This window comes from Pygocentrus nattereri, chromosome 14, assembly GCF_015220715.1.
Source record: "Pygocentrus nattereri isolate fPygNat1 chromosome 14, fPygNat1.pri, whole genome shotgun sequence".
NCBI lineage: Eukaryota > Metazoa > Chordata > Actinopteri > Characiformes > Serrasalmidae > Pygocentrus > Pygocentrus nattereri.
The window spans coordinates 20,966,625-20,991,120 of NC_051224.1; the positions used below are offsets into that span (position 1 = coordinate 20,966,625).

A 24,496-nucleotide genomic window follows, 5' to 3' on the forward strand; every position below is an offset into this window, starting at 1 on the left:
CTCATCATGAGACTCTTGTAAGCATATTATATTGTAATTCCACCTGCTTCTGTACATTCTTACTTGTTTTAAGTGGTTTTATCTAGTGAAAGTCTCTCATTCCATCGGCATAGTTTTACTTGTTTAGAGAAATAATAGACAATTTTGCTTATTTCAAGAAATAATGCTAAAAACAAGTAACACGATCTGCCAGAGCAAGAAGACACTTTTATAAGATGAAAACAAGTAAAAAAGTGTAAATAAATAAATAAATAATCTCACAACATTCTTACAACAGCCTCACAATAAAGCAAAAAGGCACGAGACGTCGGAGTGGCCTAAAATTCCCTCGCTATTTTATAAAATGCCGGCCGACATAAAATATGATCAAATAGAAAACCGTTCAGAAAATGATGTATTATTAGTAATAATGGACGGAGACCATCATCCCGCCCGCCAACAACTGTAGTTCCATGGACCGCTGAATGAGAACGGTTGGTCGCCCGTGGCTGTGTGGTGTGTCATTTCAATAGTTTTCTTTTTTTTACTTTTTGCTGTATAACAATAAACATATGATAACATTGCTGTTAAACACAAAAATGATCGCTTTATTAGTACTTTTTGGTCACCAAATTACCACCGCGAGTCTTATTTAGAACGGCTCCCTGTTCCCTACATAGTGCACAACAGAAATCTGAAGCAAAAATGCACCCAACAATGAATACTACAGCTAAAAAAGGTAATTTGGGGTTCAACAAAAACTATACTAGATAAACAAGGAACTATTTTGCCGCAGAAGCTAGAATTTCTAAACTTCCGTAGCTAGTACACGTTTTAGGGAGTACGGAACCGTTTGGGATTCAGCCTGGGTTTGATGCTACTTCGGACTGAAACACGGACATTTGAAGCGTGTAAGTCATTCAGGTGATATTTTTTAAAACCTTTATATTGCCGTTTTACAGTGAATCATATCGTAAGCACTTTAATTCAAGCCTGTGGTGTTAATGATGGAGTTGTTTAAGCTGTTGCCTATCTTTTAGCCTGTTAGCTAGCTAGCTGAACAGCCTAGTTCTAGTTAGCAAAATAAGGTGCCACCCGCTCGGTTTAAACGAAAAACGGGTTCTTGCTTCGTCAGGTGGTTGAGAGTCAGCTCAGCCAATCTGTTTGTACGACCGGAACTATCCGTTTTATAATAAGAAACTGTTGTATACAAGCATCACTAAGCAAGCGATACTCTAATAGCACACAAGCATGTTTTAATCTGGATCATTCTTACCTCGTTGACGGGTTCCAACTGTCCTTTTTTACAGGTGGAAGGAAGCAGAGAAGCAGGAGGTCAGCAGGGGGCAGCATGGGAGACCAGGGAAGAAAACCAAAGAGTTTAGCAGGACAAACACAGCAAGGCAGTTAAACACATTCCACGCACCCCTTTCATTTGCCTGCTGAAAGGTGATGGATACAAATGTTTTTCATTGCTTAACTATTTTGCCGATACCAGCATGTAGCCGCTGAGAGGCACAGCAGTATGAAAGTGAGACCATAACATTTGGACTGAAAGTCCACAGAGGCTGTTTTTTCCTCAGGCTTTAGGAGACATTTAGTCTCTTTCGCGCCTGTTGAGCTTCAGAATGAAAGAGTAAACTGTGAATTCTGGAATAAATGATTAGCGTTTTTTTTTTATGTATACAGTGCATTTCTTATGCCCAGGTGGGCTTTATAAACATAAAATACATTCAACAGGAAGCTACACAAGACTACACTGTCAATAGCACAGCATTTAATGCTAAAGGAAACAGCATAAGACGGTAAGGCCCAGGCCCATCTCACCCCTCACCCCTACCACTTATCCCTACCCCTCTGTTTTGCATGTTCACGGCTAGGGGTAGGGTGTCTCGATTGTTGTTGAGATGGAGGGGTAGGGTGAAGCGTTAGGGCTACATGGCTGTCCGAGCGGAGGTTTTTTCAGAGTGATATGGAAAAAAGAAAAACCGGCAACATGGCTGAATAAGAGACCAAAGAAACCTACAAATGTGAGAATTTTCTCTGTTACAAATGACAGTAACCACTGTATTATCTCAGTTTAATGTCGTTTCAGTGTATTATGGTCTTTTTCTTCATAACAAACTTGTAAAAAATGCTAGTATGCTGATGTCTTTGCAGCTAGGAAGCTAACTTTCCTGTTCTACCTTAAATGGTGCAGCAGTTACGTTACAGGATGTAACTGCTGCACCATTTAAGGTGGAACGGAAAAACTCAAACAAGAAGCTGGTGAATATCTGACTTCAGCTTCATATCAGTGAAGAATTAGTGGTGGGTGATAATAAATAATTGCCCCCCACTTTGAAGGCACATGATACCCTAAATGTAACTAAAGCCCAGCAGTGAGGAGCTGAATTTTACCCTCCTCTGCTGTCACTGCAGACTGGCAGGGTCGCCTACAGAGCAGAGCTAGTAGCTGTGGATGAAGTAATGCTCTGTACATTTGAGGCTCACATTTCTTAGGGAGAGACCTGAAATACTACCTCTTGTAACTCAGTTCCAAGGGGCAAGGTGGCACCCAAAAACAAAGAGGAGGGGTAAAAATAAGAAATGGGATTGGACCTAATTCACATACTGTATATTCAAAGATGAGGAAAAAGATTTAAATACTGATAGAGGAAAGGCATCCCAAATGGACTGAGGGAGAGAGTCCTATAATATGTGAGGAAGCATAGGAAGCATATCGCTACTGTCTGAAGAAAACCTCATATTTCCATTTTTTGTCGTTTTTCAGTTTTTGAACTATTTGAAAATACCTGTTACCCTTTACATTGTCTGTAAATTTCATGATGAATGGACCAAAAGAAACGGCCCAAAATGACTTGGAAAGACGTCTGGTTCCATTGTCTTACATTAAAAGTAAAGTAGGTTTTTTTCCTTCTCCTGTGAAGTTACCATTTTGGAGATATGAGGTTTTGTCCCGATAACAGTGATGTGGAAGGAGAAGGTGCCACTGAATACAGTCTGTAAAAGGTAGCCAATGAAGGCTCTGGAGGGCAGGGGGTGATATGGTCAGATTCCAGGAACCACATCCTACTGTTTCCTGTATTGGTGCCGCTATCTTATGATGGATGTTATTGTAATGCTGTAATTCATTTTTAGGTGGATCTCTCTTTACCCCTTATAATTAAACAGGCTGTTTCTAGTACTGTGCCTTAAATAGCTCTGTTCTGATTGGCTGGCCAGGATTGCACCGCATTAAATAAGCAGTAAGTGCTGAAACACTCCTTATAACTTCACATCATATTCATTATATTCACCTTTTAAAGTGAGCTGGTGCAGCATTCTGGGTTTTGACAGAGAGGCTATGAAATGAATGAGTTCAACAGCAGGTTGGCTTAAGATGAAGTAAGATCATGAGTCTGTGCGTGACTTTTACTCTCTCTGCATACCCGACACAATAGGTCAGTGGGTGAACGGTCAGGCCTGAGCAAATCGGCCTCCTCGCCGCTCTTCTAATGTGACAGCTACCAAATCGCAGATGTTCCAGCATCTCCTACACACACAGCTCCGGCTTCCTGTTTTTCTGAACGAGTGATTCCACCTCTCTGTCTCTCTCTATCTCTTTTTTCCCCCATCTCTCATCCTTCTCTATATCCTTCCTCCACTCCTCCTTCTCTCTCTCTCTCTCTCTCTCTCTCTCTCTCTCTCTCTCTCTCTCTCTCTCCCACTGTTCAGCCCTTTGCCCCTGTGTCTCTCTCCATCAGCGGCCTGATGTTGTCTGAGCAATTAGCTCTGGCTGTAACCATGGTAACAGTGATACAGCCTAGCTCTCCCCGGCTGCAGCTGGAGCAGGCGTGACACAGCGGGTCAGAGACACACTCAGCGTACACACCACAGCACATGGCCACCACACACACAAACACGACACACACACACACACACACTGTTTAGACCACCGCTGAGACACCTAATGATAAATAATAATAAGCACACGATTAAAACCCACAAACAAACGGCAACATGTTTTATGCTCTTTTTCATATTAGAGCAACAATCTCACTGACATGTTGAATAAATTGGTATCTTATTGGGTAAGATTATATATCCACAATCAGTCTTAACACCTGTGAAATGTAATATCAGATAGATTTATGCAGTATAATATCATATTTGAAAAGTGGCCAAGCTTCAAATGTGTGGCATTCAGCTTTTTTTGTCAATATATGAGGCTCATTTGTTTGTAACAAATAGCCATAGAAGCCATTACAACTGCATTTCTGTCTGCAAGAGTATAAAATCATAGCCGCATGTCAGTGAAACACAGAAAACAGTGCATCATGAAACTCAATAAACATTAAAGGTGCATTTCTGACGTGTTTATATGGATGGAGGCCTTGAGTAGAATAAAGTAAACTGAGGAGGAAAAACTACAAGTTATTTAATTATTTCTCCTCAAAATTTGTTGTAATATCTGTATTTCATCTCAATCAAACGACGATACACTTTTGAAAATTATGACTCTTTAGGGTTCTTTTGTAAAGATTATGGTTCTATATAGAACCATGAACACTCAAAGGACCTTGTGTGTGATTACAGGTTTCTTTCCATAGTGAAAAGTTTCTTTAGATGGATGGATAATGTGCTGTATATGGTTCTATATAGAACCTTTGTGAAAATGGATAGAATATAGAACCACCTACAACACAGCAATCTGCAATCTAAAGAACACTTTCATGATGCAAAAAAATTGTAGTTCTATATAGCACCATTTTCTTTACTAAAGAACCCTTTGCATGAATAAAAGGTTCTTTGCATGGTGAAAGGGTTCTTCAGGTTGGTGGAGAAAGTGCTGTAGATGGTTCTGTTTTGCACCTTTTTAAAATGGTTCTATATAGCACCAAAAAGGTTCTTCTTTTGTTAGGCTTCACATTGTAACAATTGCAGAAACAGTTTTGGTGCTATATAGAACCCTTTTCAAAAAGGTTCTGTATAGAACCTTCTACAATACCCTGCAATCTGCAATCTAAAGAACCCTTTCACCATGCAAAGATCATGAAAAGGGTTTGTTTATAGTTCTATATAGAACCATTTTCTTTACTAAAGAACCCTTTGCATGATTAAAGAGTTCTTTGCATGGTGAAATGGTTCTTCAGATTGATGGAGAATGTGTTGTATATGGTTCTTTGTAGCACCTTTTTGAAAATGGCTCCACATAGCACCAAAAATGGTTCTTTTATTGGTACAGACTTGACATTGTAGCAATATCAGAACCCTTTTGGTGGTATACAGAACCCTATTCAAAAATTTTCTATATAGAGCCATCTACAACACTTTCACGATGCAAAGATTATGCCACGAACATTCATGGTTCTATATAGAACCTTTCTCTTTACTAAGGAACCCTTTGCCCAATTAAAGAGTTCTTTTTGAAAAAGGTTTTATATAGTACCAAGAGGGGTTCTTCTCTTGTTAGACTTGACATTGCAACAATAGCAGAACCTGTTTTGGTCTAAAAAGTTCTATATAAAACCATCTACAACACTGCTTCTTCAGGCTGATGGAGAATGCTGTATATGGTTCTATATAGAACCTTTTTGAAAACCCAAAACAAAAAGGGTTCTACTATTGTTACAGATGTGACATTGTAGCAATAGCAGAATTTTTTGGTGCTATATAGAACCCTTTTCAATAAAGGTTCTATATAGAACTAGCAACAACATTCTGCAGTCTTCAATCCGAAGAACACTTTCACAATGCAAAGAACCTTTTAAACATGCAAAGTGCCCTTTGAGTTCTATATAGAACCATTTTCTTTACTAAGCATCCCTTTACGTGTTTAAATGGTTATCTGCCTGGTGAAAAGGTTCTTCAGATTGATGGAGAATGTGCCGTATATGGTTCTATATAGCACCTTTTTAAAAATGGTTCAACATACCCCCAAAAAAGTGTTCTGCTATTGTTACACATTTGACATTGGAGCAATAGCAGAACCTTTTTTGGTGGCATATAGAAACCTTTTCAAAAAGGTTCTATATAGAACCATCTACAGCACTCAGCAGTCTACAATCTAAACAATTTCATGATGCAAAGAAATCTTTAATTTTCTTTCCTAAAGAACCTGTGAAGAACCATCTTTTTAAGTGTGTAGCATTGTTGTCTTTTAGGTCATAAGTTCTTGCAGGTTCTCTGTACTTTGCATCAGTTTGGTTTCCTCTGTTTGCACAATCTGTAAGGCACTCTGGAAAAGAGCATCTGATAAATGAATAAAGCAAAACATAGAAGCGTCAGTTTAAATGTACCTGGTGCAGGTATAGGAAGAAGCGAAAGTAGGTGCAGCAGTAGTTACTGAGGCTTACCTGTGTGTACGCCATCCTTCCCTCAGTCTCTTCCCACCTTTTCACTTCCTATCCACAGCAACATGGTGCTGTCCAGATCCAGCTCCACTTCGGGAAATAAGAAACAAAACAAAAACAGAAAACCCCTCAGTATGAATGAACTAGGCACGTTCCACTATCCATCCTTACAAATTTCTGCTCCAAGAATGATGATGACCACCACAGACCCCTTCCTCTCCCTCTCTTTTCTAACTCCCCCCTCCTCCTTATCATCATCTCCGACCCCACCCACTCAGATGCTCCCAATCTCCCTTTTCCTCCATCTCTCTCTCTATCTCCGTCTTTCTCTCTCTCTCTCGGTTGTGTGAGAGTACCAGTGGCTTTTCAATCCCTGGAGAAATCACACCCCCACCCCACTTGCTCCTCTGAGCAACAAATGACTCATCCAGGTTTACAGGAGCACTGATGGATGTCAGTTCTGCCTTGTGCCTCCCTCCTCCCTCTCCGGCCCCCTCGCCTCCCCCCTGCTCTCTGTTTTACAACATCTTGTCGTTCTGCGGCCACTTGTTGTTCCTGCTGTCAGGGAAGCGGCGCAGGCTGAGAAGAGACAGGCAGACAGGCAGGGGAAGGGGCTAATTGCTGCCAAGGCAACGTTGCACAGGGAGTTTACGAGAGGTAGGCTGTGCGAGGCCACCTGCTATTGCTGCTGCTCCTCAGGCTCACACCAGTTGGTATTCCTTCCTTTGCGGGGTGTTACCATTTCCATCAGTCTGACTGTAGAGACAAGCTAATAAGATTCTTATGAAAACTGTTGGGGGGGGGGGGGGGGTTTCTTTTTTCGAGGAGCAGCAAAACTGGACCGGACAAAATAATCCATGCAAAGGTGTGACAAATCCAAACATCCAAAACATCAAAAACTAATGCGCAAAATTTGGTTGAAACGGTTAGTCTTAATTAAAGCTTAGTGTCAGACTTTGTTTTATACATTATAACTGTGTTTTTGTGACATTTATCATTACATTTTTGGACTGAAAATGGAGATGAGCTGTATAAGGTTTCATATGCAATGTATTATTATCTACTTTCTATAATATCAACAAGTTTTAAGATGAGATAATCCTTTATTAGCCTCCACAGCAAGGGGACTTTACAGTGCTATTTTACCAAAGGACATTCTACTTTACAATCTTTTGTTCTGGATTCAAATTAGTGTTCTTCTGAATATGAATGTACACTATCTTAATCTTGAAGCTGCAGTATGTAAGATTTGGGGATTTGGATACCTCGCTGGTTGAAATGTGTAAGTGCACACAACATGTGGAAGAACATTATGAAAGGCAGCGTTTCGGTGGAGTATTTTCCACCCAAAATATGGAATAGATCACTTAGAGCACTTTGTGTAGGAGAGAAAGGGGTTGGTGGGCTCAGGGAATGATAGGACAGCATTCATTTTTTAGGTCAGCAGAGGAATTCTCACCAAAATGTACTTTAAGTACATGGATGTGTCTTGATGCGGGTGAGGTTGGTTGGCATATTCATTTTGGGGGTGTTTGGCTCATGTGTCAGTCTGCAGTGTATAGTAACTGTGACAAACATACATCATTTTTATATTATGTGGTGCTTTTTAAACATTTTAAACAGCACACTAGTACAAATAGAAGGCATTACTGTACTGTATCACTGTTTTTATTAAATGTACATCAAATTTATAGCAAAGTGCTCCTACATCTGTGCTGCTGTAAGATATATTGGCATTTTGGGTGGAATACACTCCACTGTCTGAACACAGCCTTACAAAATGTATTACAAAATGTCCCACACGTCGCATGCAGTTACACATTTCCACCAGAGAGGTCCAAATCCCCAAATCTTACACAGTGCAGCTTTAAGATTAAGATAGTGTCATTTTTGCAGCATAGGCTTGCTGAGATGCATTGTTAAGGATGTGATTGTTAAGGCAGAGGTAGTGCACCTGCAGCAAGACTGATTATGCTAGCATGCATTAGCTAAAACCAGAAAAAACATGTATTTGTTTCTCTGTTCTTAATGTTACCTGGATATACTACAACACTGGCAAAATTCCTCCACTGAGAAGGAAGGAGATGTATAGAAGCCTATGAGTCTTCATCATCTTCAACTGCACCGGTTAGCTGTAGCTGAACAACATTGCCATGTTTGTGTGCTATGATACAGTATATATTTTTTTCCTGTTTAGAAGTTATCTATTCATTTACTATTAATTTTACTAAGAAAGCACGCAGTGGGTGATAACCCAACGATTTTCTGTTCATGCCAAGAAATAGCAACACTAATACTGGTTTTGATTCTTTTAAAAGAGGGAAATCTTTGTGATTTTTTTTTTTTTTGGTGAAAACTGGTTATAAAAAGCAGACATTAAAAATTATATTGAAAAGTGTTTGCATTAGCATTGTTTAGGGAAACAACTCCAAAAGATCTGCCATTATAGAGCGTTTACTGCATGTCCTGTGGCTATTTGTGCCTCTGTATGTGGGTGAGGAGCAGAGGAGAGGGCGGAAGGAAAAGTAGTTCTCATCCCTTACGTTTATTTGCTGTGATCATCTTTCACTATTTGGTGTATATTGAGTTTACTGCTTAAAGAAAACACTTGGTGGCAATACTGCATTGTGAGGATCGATACTCAAAAACAAACGTCAGGAGATTTCAGTATGGACCCACATAGCCCTGATGACCATCCCTATTTCTGAGCCAAACCAATCAATGTAGTATATAATTAGAGCTCTGTAGAATCAAGACATTTAAAACTTGAGCTGAAGCTTAACTGTATTAAACTGGAAAATATACCCATGAGTTTCTGTCTATGTGAGGTTTACCTGGTATTAAACGTCACATGATCAGTGAGAAACGATCACGATCTCAGATCTGTTACATGCACATAAAGTACAGCAACCTTTAAAAAATAAGTTTACTTTTGAGTCTTCTTGATTATTTTGCAGTTCACTATCATAGCAGCATGTCACCAGCAGTGCTCTACAGTTAAAGAAGAGCCTGTCTTACACAACTAGTGATGTTTGTTAGACGTGTAATAATACATTCTTCGAAAAGATGGTTCTTCAAGGGTTCTTTAGTTAAGAAAATGGCCCTATTTGCAACCATGGACACTCAAAGAGCTCTCTGCATTGTGAAGTGTCTTCACATTGATGGAAAATGTGTTGTAGAACCCTAGAACTTTTAGTAGAACCTTTTAAAAACGGTTCTATATAGTACCAAAAAGGTTCTTCTATTGTTACGATGTCAAGCTTATAATAATAGAAGAACCCTTTTTGATGCTATATAGAACACTCAAAGAACCCCTTGCATGGTTAAATGATTCTTTGCATGGTAACTGAGTTCCTCAGATTGATTGAGAATGTGTTGGAAATGGTTCTATTTAGGACCAAAAGTGTTCTTCTATTATTATGATGCCAAGCTTGTAACAATAGAAGAACCCATTTTAGTGCTATATAGAACCATTTTCAAAAGGATTTTATGTAGAATCAAAGATAACACATTTTCTGTCAAGCTGAAGAGCCCTTTCACGATGCAAAGAGCTATTTGATCAAGTAAAGGGTTCTTTGAGTGTTCATGGCTGTATACAGAACCATTTTCTTTATTTAAGAACCCTTGAAGAGCCATCTTTTTAAACAGTGTAGCATGGTCAATAAATGCTTGCATGTTAATTCTATATTATTTGTTCTCCAGCATTTATTCACTGGGTTTATGTGACTAAGGATTCAGTTGAGAGGGTGGTGCTATGGACATCCATACTACTATACTACACATACTACACTAACGAATGGATGTCTATTGGTGTCGTTCTGTTTTTGACCTACTGTTTTTGAATGCAACAAGTAGGGCTGAACGATTTTGGCAAAATATTTAATTTATTTTTCTGACCCATATAGCAATTTTGGCACTGTTTCAAATTGTGATTTCGATACAAAAACAATTTTCAAAAATAATTTTTCAGGCCTAGCAGGAAGAGCAAAGGGAGTGAGACATGAGCTAGGCAGACAGCATGCTGTTAGAGGAAAAACTGTGCTGATGTGAGCTGTAGCCGTGGTCAGCAACAGCTCGAAATAAACACCATGACTTGTGCGAAAGCTGTGGCTCTTGTTTTATTAATATTGAGCACTACAATATACTGACACACTCCTGCTGAAAAAGGACCATTAGGATTAAAAACTAATGGTTTTGCTTTCTATTGGGAAGTGGCTTTATGATTTTAGGAAACCAACCAATTAGAAACCAATTTGGAAACCAACTAATGCATTTAGTATCAGCCAACGGTCACCTGTTAGACTATTAGTACCCTTTATATTGTGATATAAAGCCAGTAAAAGCCAAAACAGTATAAAAGCATCAGGAACCAACAGAAACATTGGTGCAATTTGTATAATTTGCAGTCTTAAACATTATAAAATCAACACAATGTGAAGAAAAAAACAGTATTGACTGTATGTTAAAGATGTCTTTATATCAAGTCACAGAAATATCTACCAAAGTTAGCATGATAACCAGCTAGCAATGGCTCACTCTGCCTTGTAATACCACTTTGTACCTTAAGAGGCAATAGTGAGTCACTGTAGCATCAAGTCTGTCAGTACAACATTAAGATTAAGAGACCCTTATTAGTCCCACAACGGGGAAATTTCACCTCCACATTTAACCCATCCGTGAAGTGAAACACCACATACACTCTAGTGAGCACACACACACTAGGGGGCAGTGAGCACACTTGCCCGGAGCGGTGGGCAGCCCAATCCGCAGCACCCGGGGAGCAGTTGGGAGTTAGGTGTCTTGCTCAAGGACACCTGTCATGGACTGTCAGCCCTGGGGATCGAACCGATCAAAGTACCGTGGCCCTGAGGGCGTGTTCTAAACTCTTGTCGATCATGTTGAATATCCTGCCCCCAGTTAGACTGTTTAAGAACAGGTAGCCAAAAAAAGGACAGTAAAGACCTATTTGATGTATTTTTAAAAGAGAAGTGTAAAAAAATGCTGTAAATTAACAGCCACTTTTCAATGGTATTATCATGTTGTACACAAAACAACAGCTGTAAATTTATGATATTATCTTGTATCACGTAAGTTCATAAAAACAGTTATTTCTTGTAAAAATTGTAAAAACTTTCTTGTAAATCATGGCTTAAGCTTTTGGCAAGCAAACACTATCATCACTGTTGCCCACTCCTGGCAAAAAAAGCAAGTTCAGCAGTAAAGAAAAGAAGCAACAGAAACACGTTCATCTCCACCGCAGGAGCTCTCAGTGAGCAAAGGGAAGAAATTTTGGCATTTGGCAAAGAATTTCTTCAACATTTCTTCTAGATCGGTAAGGAATGAAGAGGGAAGAGGAGGTGGGACCAGGGCTGGTTTACAAGGAATCTGGCCTCTTCCTATTTCCCCTGTTATATCAAAAACAGGATGGCAAAACAGCAGAGGGTATCCATGAACGTGTCCTCAATGAATGGCGGTGAATTGAGCTAAATGGCTAAAACGAGAAGTTAAAATAGTTTCTAATCACTCACCCAGAACTTCCCTTTAATTTTAAAAAGTAGAAGTTTGAATTTCACTAACAAGCAAAGAACGAACAAACAGGTTTTTGGCAGCAGTCACTCCTATAACTTGAGTTTAAAAGCTCTTAAAAATATAATGTCACAGTTAAAATGTTTTACACTGTTCTGTGTTCAGGAAATAAATGTATTCTTTTACATTGAAATGTTTAAGCATTTATGAACTATGATTTTACTCAAATGATCCATATTAATCCATTCATTTTGTACCCCCTCAGGAGCGCCCTCTAGCGTTGGAGAAACCCGGAACACATTGCAGAGTGATAATTCTCTCTACAAGTTCTCTGGTGGGACTTTGCATGTTGTTTCTTACAATAGGATTGGACACCACAGCTTTCTGGTGACATGATGCTTTGGTTTGGAGTATAATTCGACAGGCTACATCATCTTACAGATTGTTCCTTAACTAACCACTCTAATTATCTTAGATTCACTCACAATTACACCACTGCTTCAACCTCCGAAACAAAAAGAGAACAGTTTACTGTCAGGTTTAACGTAACCTACCTCAGTATGGCCTCTGCTATAATCTTAACAAGTCTTGCTAGCTAAATTCACAGTGAACTACGTTATGCTAATATCGCTAGGTCAGGATAAAGTTATCATCATATATCATCATATCATTTTATTGATAGCATTATTTTAATTATGTTTATAAGTCATGGTTCACACATTGTGAGAATAACAACTTGATCAACCGATAATTACTTTCAGTTGAAGCAATATAAGTAATGTTAAGTTACTATTGGCTTCGTACTGAGCTCTTGAGTTTCCAATGAATTTTGAATTTGAAATGAGTGATTTTTCACATGCGAAAACTACTTTTTACAAAAACTGAGTATTACTTCTTTTTCATTCTTGCATCCAAAATAAAATGACTGGGATGGATGAGAAAACCCCTAAGTAGGATGTTTCTTAGGGCCCCCAAATGTTCAGCAACATAGCCCTGTACTGATGCACTGTATTAAAGGGGAATTCCACCAATTTTGCAAAAAACATTGTCTGCCACACAAATATAGCCATTTTATTTACTGTCCAAAACCACCAGTGAGCCTGCATGTCTTCTGAGTTTTATATGGAATGCTGATGATAGTCATAAATCTGAAAAAAATGGGGGGCTGTTTTGGCTGTGTGTGCCCCACTGCCATGAATGGATTCAAACACATTTCCAACCTAAATTTATCACCAAATTATGGTAACACACTGTGTCAGGCATCAGGCAGCATATTCATAACCATTGCAAGTGATAACTTTCTGTGAGGGAGCTTTTAGAGATGGACGTCTGGTTCCTATCACCACCACTGTGAACAATTCTGACTCTGGAAGGAGCAGTTCAGTCCAAACCACTCTGAGTGACTTTGCTTTCACCTCAGCCATTTAATTATGTAGAATTGTGGCCCATACAAAGAGCCAAATATATGGTCTCTTATACAAACACACACCTGTAGTTAAGCATAATACATAAAACTTTAGGCGACCTCTGCTGACTTCTAGCAGAAAGAGTCCAGACCGCAACATCATGGAATGTGTTTGATTACTTCAGAAAACTTCTGAGACTGAACTTTGGAGGCGTGTCTGCAGATTTACTTGAGAAAATAGAAGTGAGTCTCCTGAAAAGAATGGAAGCTGGAATGAAGATGTGAGTGGACACACTGACCACTGAAAAACATTGTTAGATTCAGTTATTTAGTTGTTGGGGCTATTGTGTAATGTTTGGTTAAATACTGTATGTATTTTCTGCTTTTTTCCTGATGCTGAAAAATGAATAACTTGTAATTAATGCCAATTTTGACTGGAAATAACATATGTGAAGGGTGGTCTCTGACTTTTGCACTTCCACACAGCAGTGCCTCACACACACACACACACACACACACAGATATGCTGGCCGGTAGAGGACATGTGAGTGATGGGGTATGACTTATATGAAACTTTCCGCGGAAACAGCGGGGGCACATGACCTGTTGTTGTGTCAATTGTCTGAGTACAGGGCGGCCTTACTGTTCAGCGGAACGTCATGGAGGAGGGAGGAGGACGCTGCAGCTTCTCCTACTGCTGCAAAAGTGAAGGTGCCAGAGAAGAACCACTTTGGTTCCCTGAAAAAATAAATAGATGGTTCTTGTTAATGTTTAAGTAGCATGTAAAGGTCTTTTTTTTTTAAACGTGGCATCACCCAAAACTTTATAACCCCTTTATGACACTGTATATTTCTTAAACATGAGGCTATAATGTACAAATGAGTGTTGTCATGTTGTCATGGTTTTTACTGTGTGCTGTGCACATCCTGACCAATCACCAGATGAGCTTCTGTGTCAGATTCATTTTGCACTGCAAAAAAAATAGTATCTTGTCAAGCAAAATGATCTTAGTTTGAGTCGATATGTCTAATATTGCCCATTTTGAGCTGGTTGTGCAATGATTATAAGATTATCCAGCTTATTTGTAGACATTTTTGCCTGTTTTAAGTGATTTCATTTAGTAAAATTATCTCACTCTACTGGCAGATAATTTTGATGGTTTCAAGCACTTTTCTTAAAACAAGAAACACTGTTTTCCAACATAGTGAGATCATTTTACTTAATAACAAGTAAGAAATGTTTAGAAATTTAAATAGTTAAATAATCCACATTGTTGGGGCAGTCATGGGTTGGAGGTTAGGGATCCAGCCTCAGGACCGGAAGGTTGCCGGTTTGATCCCCAGAGCCGACAGCACATGACTGAGGTGTCCTTGAGCAAGACACCTAACCCCCAACTGCTCCCCGGGCGCTGCGGATTGGGCTGCCCACCGCTCTGGACAAGTGTGCTCACTGCCCCCTAGTGTGTATGTGGTGTTTCACTGCCCAGATGGGTTAAATGCGGAGGTGAAATTTCCCCGTTGTGGGACTAATAAGGGTCACTTAATCTTAATCTTAAAATAAGATGACAACAATCTCAAGAGGAAAAACATTAGATCATTAGATTTAAGATCATTTCATTTGACAAAATCTTTTGACTATTTTCATTCTTTTGACTATTTTTTGCTGTGTGGGTACCAAGTTACTGATTCACAAGTGTGTTGTAATGCATCACCAGTCATAGCGCAATCACAGTATGTTGTAATATGTAATGCAGCCTAATTAGAAACAAATATACACTGACCATGGTAAAAATAAGAGACAGGTTTTATTGAAAACATACAAATAAATAGCTCTGTTGGATCCTGCACTGTGCATAAAGAAAGAAACCTAACAGGTTAACGTGACATTTATGTTTCAATGCATTCCCCTCTCTAGAACCTGTTGAGATGCATAATAAACCTAAGATAGCACTGACCCCTAGTGTTAGACCTCAAAATAACTTAATCTACAGCTGAAGACCAAATATACCCTGTATGTCTTACATTTATTCACAGTATGAGCAGAATTATTGCAGAAGACTTAGAACCGAAGCTCTATTAGGCCCATTTCATGAGCTATATTTACTTTGCTAATGTTTGTTTACACTGATTGATGTAAACAAGCATCAGTCCCCCGGTACCGCCCACATGATTACTGTAATGCTCCCAAGCCATCATTCACAGCCTCCCTTTGCTGCTGGGCTCAACCTCCACAGTAACTCAGTAACTGATTGCCCAGTGAGTGAATAAATGAAGCACTAATTAGAAGGATGAGGTAATGTCCTGCAGCCAGTGGGTGCAACCTGGGCCTCCACACTGCAATCTAGACTGCCCCATCGCTCTAAACAAGAGGCTCAATAAAGACAGACATAACCTGATTACAGAAAGAAGTGGTCAGCCTGCTGACTTGCAGGACAAAACAGTGTACAGTCCATAGATTAGTGGAGACTCACTCAGATCAGGAGTTTAGAATGGATGGATGGTCCTTTAACTATCGATCTAAATAACGTGTGAGTTGAAAAAACCTCATATCCACATCATTTACGGTTATTCCAATTAAACATTTTCCTAGAACGGGACATTTAAGCTAAGGTATCAAAGCCTTTAGTAAATATGACTTGATATTTCATGTGAACTTTAAATTTAGATTTGCATTTTTAAACCACATTCTGGGTTCTTTGAATGCCATAGAACAACTACTTTTGGTTCCCTAAAAGCCTTTCAATTGATGATTCTTTCAAGAACTATTTTTGTACACTCTTAAAAAAGTGCCACAAAGGTTTCACTTGATCGACGCCATAGAACCTCCACTTTTGGTTCTCTGAAGGTTTCAAGAACTTTCACATAACGTAAAGGATGTATATCAATGTAAGGGTTCTCCCCAGAACCTTTACATTATGTGCTTTAAACTATGGTTCTTCACACTCACATGTCACATTTACTGAAATTTTTCTCTTAAGTACAACCACTTAAAGGAAACCTAAGCCGGTTCTTCAGTGGCATTGCTCAAAGAACCATTTTTGGCTCTTTCATACCTAAGAGTGTAAATGAGATGTAGAGGTGTGAAGAACTTCTCCATAATGTAAAGGTTCCAGGAAGAACCCCAAATTTGGTAGACGATCTTAAAAAGGGTCCACAAATGGTTCCACAGAGGAAGCACTATATGTTTTTCTAAAAAACATTTCAATGGTTCTTTAGGGATTAATGTGATTTTAAAGAATCTTTTTAAAGTTTACAGATCCTCTACATAATGTAAAGGTTCTAGGAAGAACCTCGAAATTGGTAGATGCTCTGAAAAAAGACTGAACTGAGGTTCTTTAAGTTTTGAAAAAGGTTCTTTACACTCACACTAATCTAATAAAGGACCATTTATTGAAATGTGCTTTTTTTTTTAATCGTTATGTTATGTAAAGGTTCTTTAAACCTTTGAAATGTTATTCACATTTGCAAAATCTTTTCAGACAAGTTTCTTGGTGAGCCAAAGGTGGTTCTTCTAAGGCATCACCCATAGTAGAACCCTTACTGGTGCTTTGTTATTGAGTTATTGTATATTAAGCAGTTGTTTTTGCTTTAAAGACTGTAAACTTGAAAATAACTGAGAACATTTCTTTCCATAAGGTTTTCCAAAACTTGCTCAGAGAAACACAACAACGGGGGCTGAACTACATTCTACATTTAGGAAGATTATACGTTCTTGAGGCCTCTTTCTTCATTTCCTGCTTTGCGGTTGACTCACCATCTGCTGGGCTTCGTCAAGTCCTGCAGATTTTAGGTGGTGCACAAAAGATCTTTATGTCCAGCCAGTAATTTAACTCACCTTTCTCTTATTTCTTGCCAAAGTGATGCGGTACCAGATCTAGTACTAAAGTGAAAATATGAACTAAATAAAGTCTTGGCTTGTTTTTTCTTTGATGCCACACCTTCCTTCTAACCATAACCCTTACTTTTAATCCTGGACACAAACAAACACTATTATCCTCCAAAATACCGGCTTCCAAAATAAGGCATTTATTTAGGCCATGTATAAATACATATACAACATATAAATTAGGAATTTGTACAGACTGCCACTTATTTTCTATTTTATATACAATAACTACAATATATCTTACAATAAACATACATACTTACAAATAAAATATACATTCATCCAGTACATATATGGCTGTGACATCTGTATTTGATTGCTTGTTTTAAGCTGCCCTTTGGCTGCATCTTAAATTATATTGTGCTTATATCCTCATTTCAGCTTCTGTTCTGCTTTTAAGTACCTAAAACAACTAAACTGAAACCATGAACAGTTCCTCATAGAGCTGGTGGCACAGACTTAAGCAATGAGACCTTATTCACCATTTGCTATTTTGCTATGGCTGGCTGAAATAACACAAGTTCAGGCCTGTTTTTGATGCATGAGGTGCAAGAAACAAAAAAGGGGTCACTACCACAATCTGCCTTGACGAGGCCAGACTGAAAAAAGCAGCAATGCATTGAACTTACTTGGTTGAAATTTGTTTGTCAAATAAAATATACTACATCTACATCTACATCATTCTTTCAGTTTATGTACTTTTGGCAATTACTTGATAAACACTCTAATAACAAAAATCTGGGGAAAAAAGGTAAAACGTCTGGTAGCAGAGGCGCCAGACAAAATCTGCTAATTAACTGTAAAAGTATATTTTTTCAATGGTGGTAAAAATCTGTAAAATTAGTCATTACAGTTCTTTGAAATACTGCCTTTTACTGTAATTCAGTAATTCGGTTAGTCACTAATTCAACTAGTTATTGTGACATACAGTACTTTACCATCATGATAACAATGTCTGTGAAATAAAGGTGATCATTAGTTTTTTGTGAATTTACATGCTTTTTCTGTAAATTAACAGCAGCAGTGTTAAAATCTATTTATGTATAATATATATCGCTGCTGTCAGAACAAAACCTTGTATCTCTAAACTGAGAACTTTACAATATAAGGTAAAAGCATATTTTACACTTTTTTCATGTAAGTTAATGGAACCAGATTTTTTTCCAAGTAACTGTTTTATTAACAGTTTTACTGGGAATTGATAAAGTGGAGATACAAGGTTTTGTTCCGACAGCAGCAATATATGTATGGCTTATTTATGTGAATGCAACATAATTCCATTAAATATTAGGGTTTTTTTGGTGTCTTATGTCTTCCACTGAAGCTCATATTCAGACTATCAGGTAGATTTGATCTGCTCAACACAGGCTTTTGCACAAACTTGTGTAGGCTGTGTCTGCTCAAGCGCATGCGGTCATTTGTGTTAATTCAATGCATTACTTTTTTTAGTGCAAAGAGAAAGACCACCAGCATTGCAGGGAAACAGCTACTCTGACATTATAAACAAACCTTATGAATGACCCCTGCCTGAGATACCTCGTCTCCATGGCAACAGGCAGTAGAGGCGCTTCTCTGGGAACAGGAGAGTGCGCATCTGCCTTGCTAACAGTTCCATATTTTCAAAAGCAATAAATAGACATTATCATTCAAATGTCAGCTGGGCCAATGGAGTTTTCACTTCACAGAAAATCCCACTAGCCAGCTCCTAACAACAGGATACCAGTCACCAGAGGGCCTATAGTGGCCTGCTCTGCTTTTATCCTCTCCTATAAGATATCAGTGGGTTCATGCTGGCCTTATGAATGCGGAGGGAGTGTGGAAAAATGTATGCTCTTTGGCGCTGAACCTGCTCTGACTGTTCACTACCCACGGTCAACACTTCCCAGGAACCATGACATCACGGTGACTCTGAGTCAACACAGAACTAACACTTCAGCCCTGTGAGCTGTACTGTGCCATAGTTCAAAACATAGACAACACATTTTTCAATCTAAATCTATATATACAGCCAACAAGCCATAAGCTGTAAGAAACCAGTGTAATGTGCATGCACTGCTTTCAAAAGGCACTAGTACCAATTAGAATTGTGTAAAAAAAAACTTCTCAACCTGAAAAAAAAAAGCAGCAAACTGGCTTTTTGACGTTGGAATAAAATCAGTCTCCCTAATTAGCACAGACTTACAGTACATAAAGGAAGATTTGTACCAACTAAACTTACAGTACTTCTATTTTCCTGCATGAAAAAATATTAAGGAGATACAGGAGGACATTTGTATTGCATTTAAAAATACTGCTCTCAAAAATAGATTCCTTGCAATTTTTCTACCTATAATTCAGATGTTTTTTCCTTTTGTCCCTTTTGTAAAATAAACAACAATTATTTTCAACTGAAACTCAACTGAGGCCAGAAGATGTATGATACCATCAGTTGATGTTAGACAAATGTTTACCCCGAGGCGTGTTCAAATAAGCTCTGAAGGCAGTCATTACTCAGTGTCAATGTGCTTGCAATGGACCCCTCGGCCAAGAGAGGTCCTTTGTGGACGTCCAAGACGTATGAGGCGATGGAGGTGAGTCCACGAATAGGCCAGACGGGCAGAGACCAGGTCCAGAGAGGCAGTGCTGAATTCTGCCCACAAGTTGGATGGGACCGTCTCCTTAACAAGCTTTGGCAAAGCCATCGATTCAGGCAGAAGTCCTGTGTCACCACCAAGAAGCAGATGGTGGAGAACCCTGGCCTGCAGACTGTCTCTCAAGCATCGTAGCAAGTCCTCCAGTCTGTCTACCAGGTGGCGCTCTTCCCAAGCCTCAGGGGGTGTTCTGAGCAGCAGACGTAGCCAGGCAGTTTTCAGGGCATAGGAGGAAAGCACCCCCCTCCATTCAGCCCCAGCTTGCTGGGCCAACGTTTGGCCTCCAAGATCTCGAACCTCCTTGAGCAGCTGAAGGCACTTCAGATGGCAGGAGTTGGCTGGGAGTTTGCCTTTGAGGAAGTCCAGCAATCTGTGCTCCTGCCTGGGGAAGTAAACAGTCCACACATCCTCCCCTTTCTGTGCTCCAGGGGCTGCAACCAGGAAGGCATTGTCACCTAAGGGCATAGCTGGGATTAACCGAACGCCCATGGAGATGTGGCAGCAAACGTAGTCTGAGCGGGGTGTGAGGTGCAGTTGGACTCGCTGGCCCTCATTAAGGGACAGGCTGAGGGAGCATCGCTGCTCAAATGGGTAACGAACAGCAGAGAGGCAGCGTTGGGAAGCAGAATAGAACCAGCGGAGGACAGAATCTGGGCTTAGCCTGTAGACTCCTGCAGTGCCTTGCAAATGCAGAAAGGTGTCTGTGAATGCTTTGTGGCGCCTTGTCCACTCAGTTTTTCGGGGTATATCCAAAGTAACTAGAGGCATCCCTCCTTGGATGGTGGTATAACTGCAAGGCTCAAGTTTAAGCCCACGAGGTAGGCGCAGGGGTACCAGGATATCAAAGCAGTCTGGGGAACCCACCTTGTGCTCTTCATATGAGCTGCCAATTTGGACGGAGTCCCCACGAAAGGCCAGGGAGGACTCAGGAGGTACATCAGCCCGGCCCACCCTCACCAGTTCACTCACTAGCTTAGCCACGTGAGCTTTGCTGTGGCCTAGAACATGCGGAGAGAGTCGCACATGTTTCTCAAAGTGATCTTCCAGCAGCTCCTTCTTAGGCACTGCTGGTTTGCCAGCTGTCTCAGGGACCCTGTGGAAGCCCTGCTTGGCAGAGCCAGGCTGAGATGTGCAGTACCTGATGAAGAAGTAGCAAAGAGCAAAAGCCAGCACATACTTGAGCAGCAAGATGGCTCCTGGTCCCTGGTCAGAACAACCATCCCCCTTCTCCTCAGAGCCTCGCAGGATGAAGTGATGTAGCAGAAGTAAGGTGCTGAGAATGAATGTGACCAGAGGCCAGAACACCCTGAGGTTTAGTGTGTACACGCTCATCCTACTCTTCTGGTCCAGGCTTCTCAGGTTTCACAGTGGCAACGGGGTTTGCTAGCCCATTCTTAGCCAGCCTGCCAGCTGCTGAGGATGAGGTCAGGCTGATGTTCTCCTCAGTTACTGTAGTTACTGTAACTCTCTCCTACTCACTTCTGAACTCTTCAGTCCGGCGCAGCAAAGTTTGTGTGGTAAACGTCTCTTCACGGAGGCCTCGTGCGACAACGGCAGCTGGACTGAACCGCTCAGGACGTTTAAAAATCCCCCCTCTTTGATGGGAAGCGCTGTGCGAAAGAGTCAAGCAGGCACTGAGTGTGTGAGCTCAGAGGAAATGCCAAACTCTTGAGAGAGGAATTTCTGTTTGAAAAAAAATACTCCTCCCCTCACCCTTCCCCCCACCTCTTAAAGGCACATGCAAACTATATAGCTACAAGAGGTCATTTCTGATGGTTTCAGTTAATACATTTCAGATGTCAAGAGCATATCATAACATTAAAACCTTCATTTTTGCCCAAACTACAGCTGCCTTTTACATATACTGAACAATTTAATAACAAATAGAGCAAAAAAAGTTTGGAAAAATGGCCTAAAAATTTCCTAAAAAAGCAAAGACCATCTTTTCCTTGTTTCCATTTCAGACAAACAAGGTTTTGTCAAGATTGCAATGATATGAAAAAACATAAAAAGTCAAACTACTGTGCAAAGGCAAATGGGAATGTGAACGACTGCACAGTGGATCAGCCCACTAAAGAGTTAAGGTTGCAGTGCTGTACGTGGTTAGTGAGGGAGGACAAGGTAGGGTATTACTGTTTTTACACAACACACTGTCTCACATACTGAGAATTAGTTACCAGGAATGACATCAGTGAGGGTGTGGCCATAGTAAACTAAGCAACAACTTGAACGAGAGACTGCATGCCACACACACAGCCTGTGCCCCTGTGAGGGCATGTAAACAATAACCTCCCAGTACCTGTACTGACCTGCTAACAGTGCCTGCCCTCAGCCTGCACCCTGTTTGACCCAAAATACCTGAAAAAGAATCGACTCACACAGCTTTTCCGACCTCACATGGCAATGTAGAATTTTCATATCACCACAGTGCACAATAAAGCCATTTAAGAGTCTAGCTTATTCAAACAATCAGCAAACACTGATGTCACTGAGCGCTTAGTGGTGACACTGTGCTGCTCTACACTGAGGACTGCTGTCATCTTCATTTGAAATTAGGCAAAGTAGCCGCAGAGTCGCTCCTGCTTTTCAAGTTCTCAACATAGAGCTGAACAATATACTGTTGTTACTGGTTATCGTTAGATTAGCCTTTGCATACTGATGTTGCAAAAAGACTTGGCTTTTTAAAATTTATTTTCCATTTTTTTTTTTGTGTACCTACTAATTAAATGGAGTTGAAGTTTCAGGGGATGGTCTGGCCTTTTAGCTTAAAGGGGAAATCCCCTAATTTTTAACCATTTCTGCAGAAATAAATGGTTAAGATATGAACAAAGTCATACACAGTATTTTGATGTGAAATGCTGCATTATTGAGAAACTCAGCAAGTCAGAACTGTTCACAGTGGTGTTGATAGGAACCAGACATTGAAAGAGTTCAATGCCTCTAAAAGCTCCCTCACAGAAAACTACTTTAAGAAGGTTTTGGCCTAAAACATAGAGAGGTGCATGCAGGGTGTCGTGAGGCAAAACAGTACTGATGCATCTACTACTGATGAGAATATTGGTTTGATTGTCAGTTAAAAGAGTTTAGTAACACTGAGATTACAAAACTGGCTCATCACATTGATTTATCAGTTTAATCAGGCTTTAGCAGAGCTCAGTAACACTGAGATTAATAACTGATCGCATTGATTTATCAGTCTACTCAGGCTTTAGCAGAGCTCATTATCACTGAGATTAATAACTGATCATCACATTGGTTTATCAGTCTACTCAGGCTTTAGCAGAGCTCAGTAACACTGAGATTAATAACTGATTACATTGATTTATCAGTCTACTCAGGCTTTAGCAGAGCTCATTAACACTGAGATTAATAACTGATTACATTGATTTATCAGTCTACTCAGGCTTTTGCAGAGCTCTGTAACACTGACATTAATAACTAATCATCACATTGACTTATCATTCTAATCAGGCTTTAGCAGGAACTTCAGTGTTTGTAAAAAAAAAAGCCATTATAGGGGAATTTTTTTTTTTTTTAAAATTACATCTTATTAAATGGTTAAATCATTCAGAGTGGTTTGGTGTGAAATGCTCTGTTCTAGAGAAATTTACTGAATCAGAACTGTTCACACTGCTGGTGATAGGAACCAGACGTCTAATAACTGCCTCAGAGAAAGTTATTACATGGGCAGGTATGAATACACTGCCTGATATCTGAGACATTGATTGTGGTAGTTTTCTGACAAGGTTTTGGCTTAAAACATCTTGTTAATCCCTTTACTTTTATCCATTTGTTGTGGATGGGTATATGCTGGTCGTTGTAAAGCAGAACTGCCCAAAGAAAACATACTTCTTTAGACTTCTCTCCTTTTTACCATCATCGACATTACAAAACAACCTCAGTTCACTGGCGGTTTTGGATGGTAAATAAAACGGCTATTTGTGCGTTGTAGACATGGTGACCCCTGGTTCCTATCACCACCACTGTACAGAAATCTGAGCTAGTAAGTTTCTACAATGCACCATTTCGTATCAAACCACTCTGAATGACTTTGTTTACATCGCAACGACAGAATTATGAACAAAATTTTTAAAATAGGTGACCAACTGAGAGGAAAGACCACAGATGTCCTCAATACAAAGAACAGCTGGGGTTTCACAAACTCCCTGACCTTGCCAGAGGACACTCTCACAGGGAGATTGTTCAGTATGGAACACTGAGTGCCACTCCAATAACAATATGAAAGGTCTGGAGGGACTTAGGTCACCAGCAGAGTAGCTGCCTGAGGAAGGAAGTGGTATTTATTCTATGGTTGAGATAGAGAGCTTGAAAAGGCTAAAAGCAGACACTCCTGCAGCTGCGATTCTGCAGAGCTCCTATCACCTCCTTATCAAACTCTCCAAGCTATTCTGACCCACTCTGAAAATAGCCTGGGTCTTTTTAAGGCTTCAACAATACGGCCATCAAATGCATGTCACTAATATTACCCAGCACATTCACTGTTTCCTTAATGTTGTGTCTGATTCAGTTTTAGCTTCTGAGGAAGAATCATGTGGTGAGCATGTTGTTTAGGGGGCAGACGATTAGACACCACTTCATTATCACATGATCTAATGGCCTGTGTGGTGTTCTTGTCATCAAACACAGTCATACATGTGAGAGCTTACTCTAGGAATGGACCAAACTAACTATTCCGTAAGCTGACAGTGACTTTATAGAATTAATGAGTTATCTTA

General features: G+C 39.9%; 2 protein-coding genes and 1 long non-coding RNA gene across 4 annotated transcripts in view; 1 reads left to right on the plus strand and 2 right to left on the minus strand.

Annotated features, from left to right (window-relative positions):
* syt17 (synaptotagmin XVII) overlaps positions 1–6,646 on the minus strand; it is a 40,134-nt gene extending 33,488 nt beyond the window's left edge. Inside the window, exons 1-2 of one of the 2 annotated variants that reach the window (XM_037544532.1) lie at positions 6,318–6,646; positions 1,256–1,273 (exon numbers count right to left, since the gene is read on the minus strand). In XM_037544532.1, coding sequence (XP_037400429.1) covers positions 1,256–1,273; positions 6,318–6,332 — 33 coding nt within the window. In that variant the 5' untranslated portion in view covers positions 6,333–6,646. Of the gene's footprint in view, positions 1–1,255; positions 1,279–6,317 lie in introns of both variants that reach the window. The other variant, XM_037544533.1, reaches the window with a different exon arrangement.
* On the plus strand, positions 807–12,534 carry LOC108427341. Its single transcript, XR_001857842.2, has 3 exons — positions 807–890; positions 1,290–1,428; positions 12,106–12,534. It is a non-coding gene; the product is annotated as an uncharacterized LOC108427341 (long non-coding RNA).
* Positions 12,535–17,247: 4,713 nt separating this feature from the next.
* LOC108427339 (ITPRIP like 2) lies at positions 17,248–21,403 on the minus strand. Its single transcript, XM_017697397.2, has one exon. The coding sequence runs from the start codon at positions 21,090–21,092 to the stop codon at positions 19,617–19,619; it is 1,476 nt and encodes a 491-aa protein (XP_017552886.1). The 5' UTR covers positions 21,093–21,403; the 3' UTR covers positions 17,248–19,616.
* Positions 21,404–24,496: the final 3,093 nt, after the last annotated feature.

What these genes read in the sequence shown, in the direction of transcription:
- LOC108427339 (XM_017697397.2), bottom strand. Translation starts at nt 21,092, where the DNA reads ATGAGCGTGTACACACTAAACCTCAGGGTGTTCTGGCCTCTGGTCACA.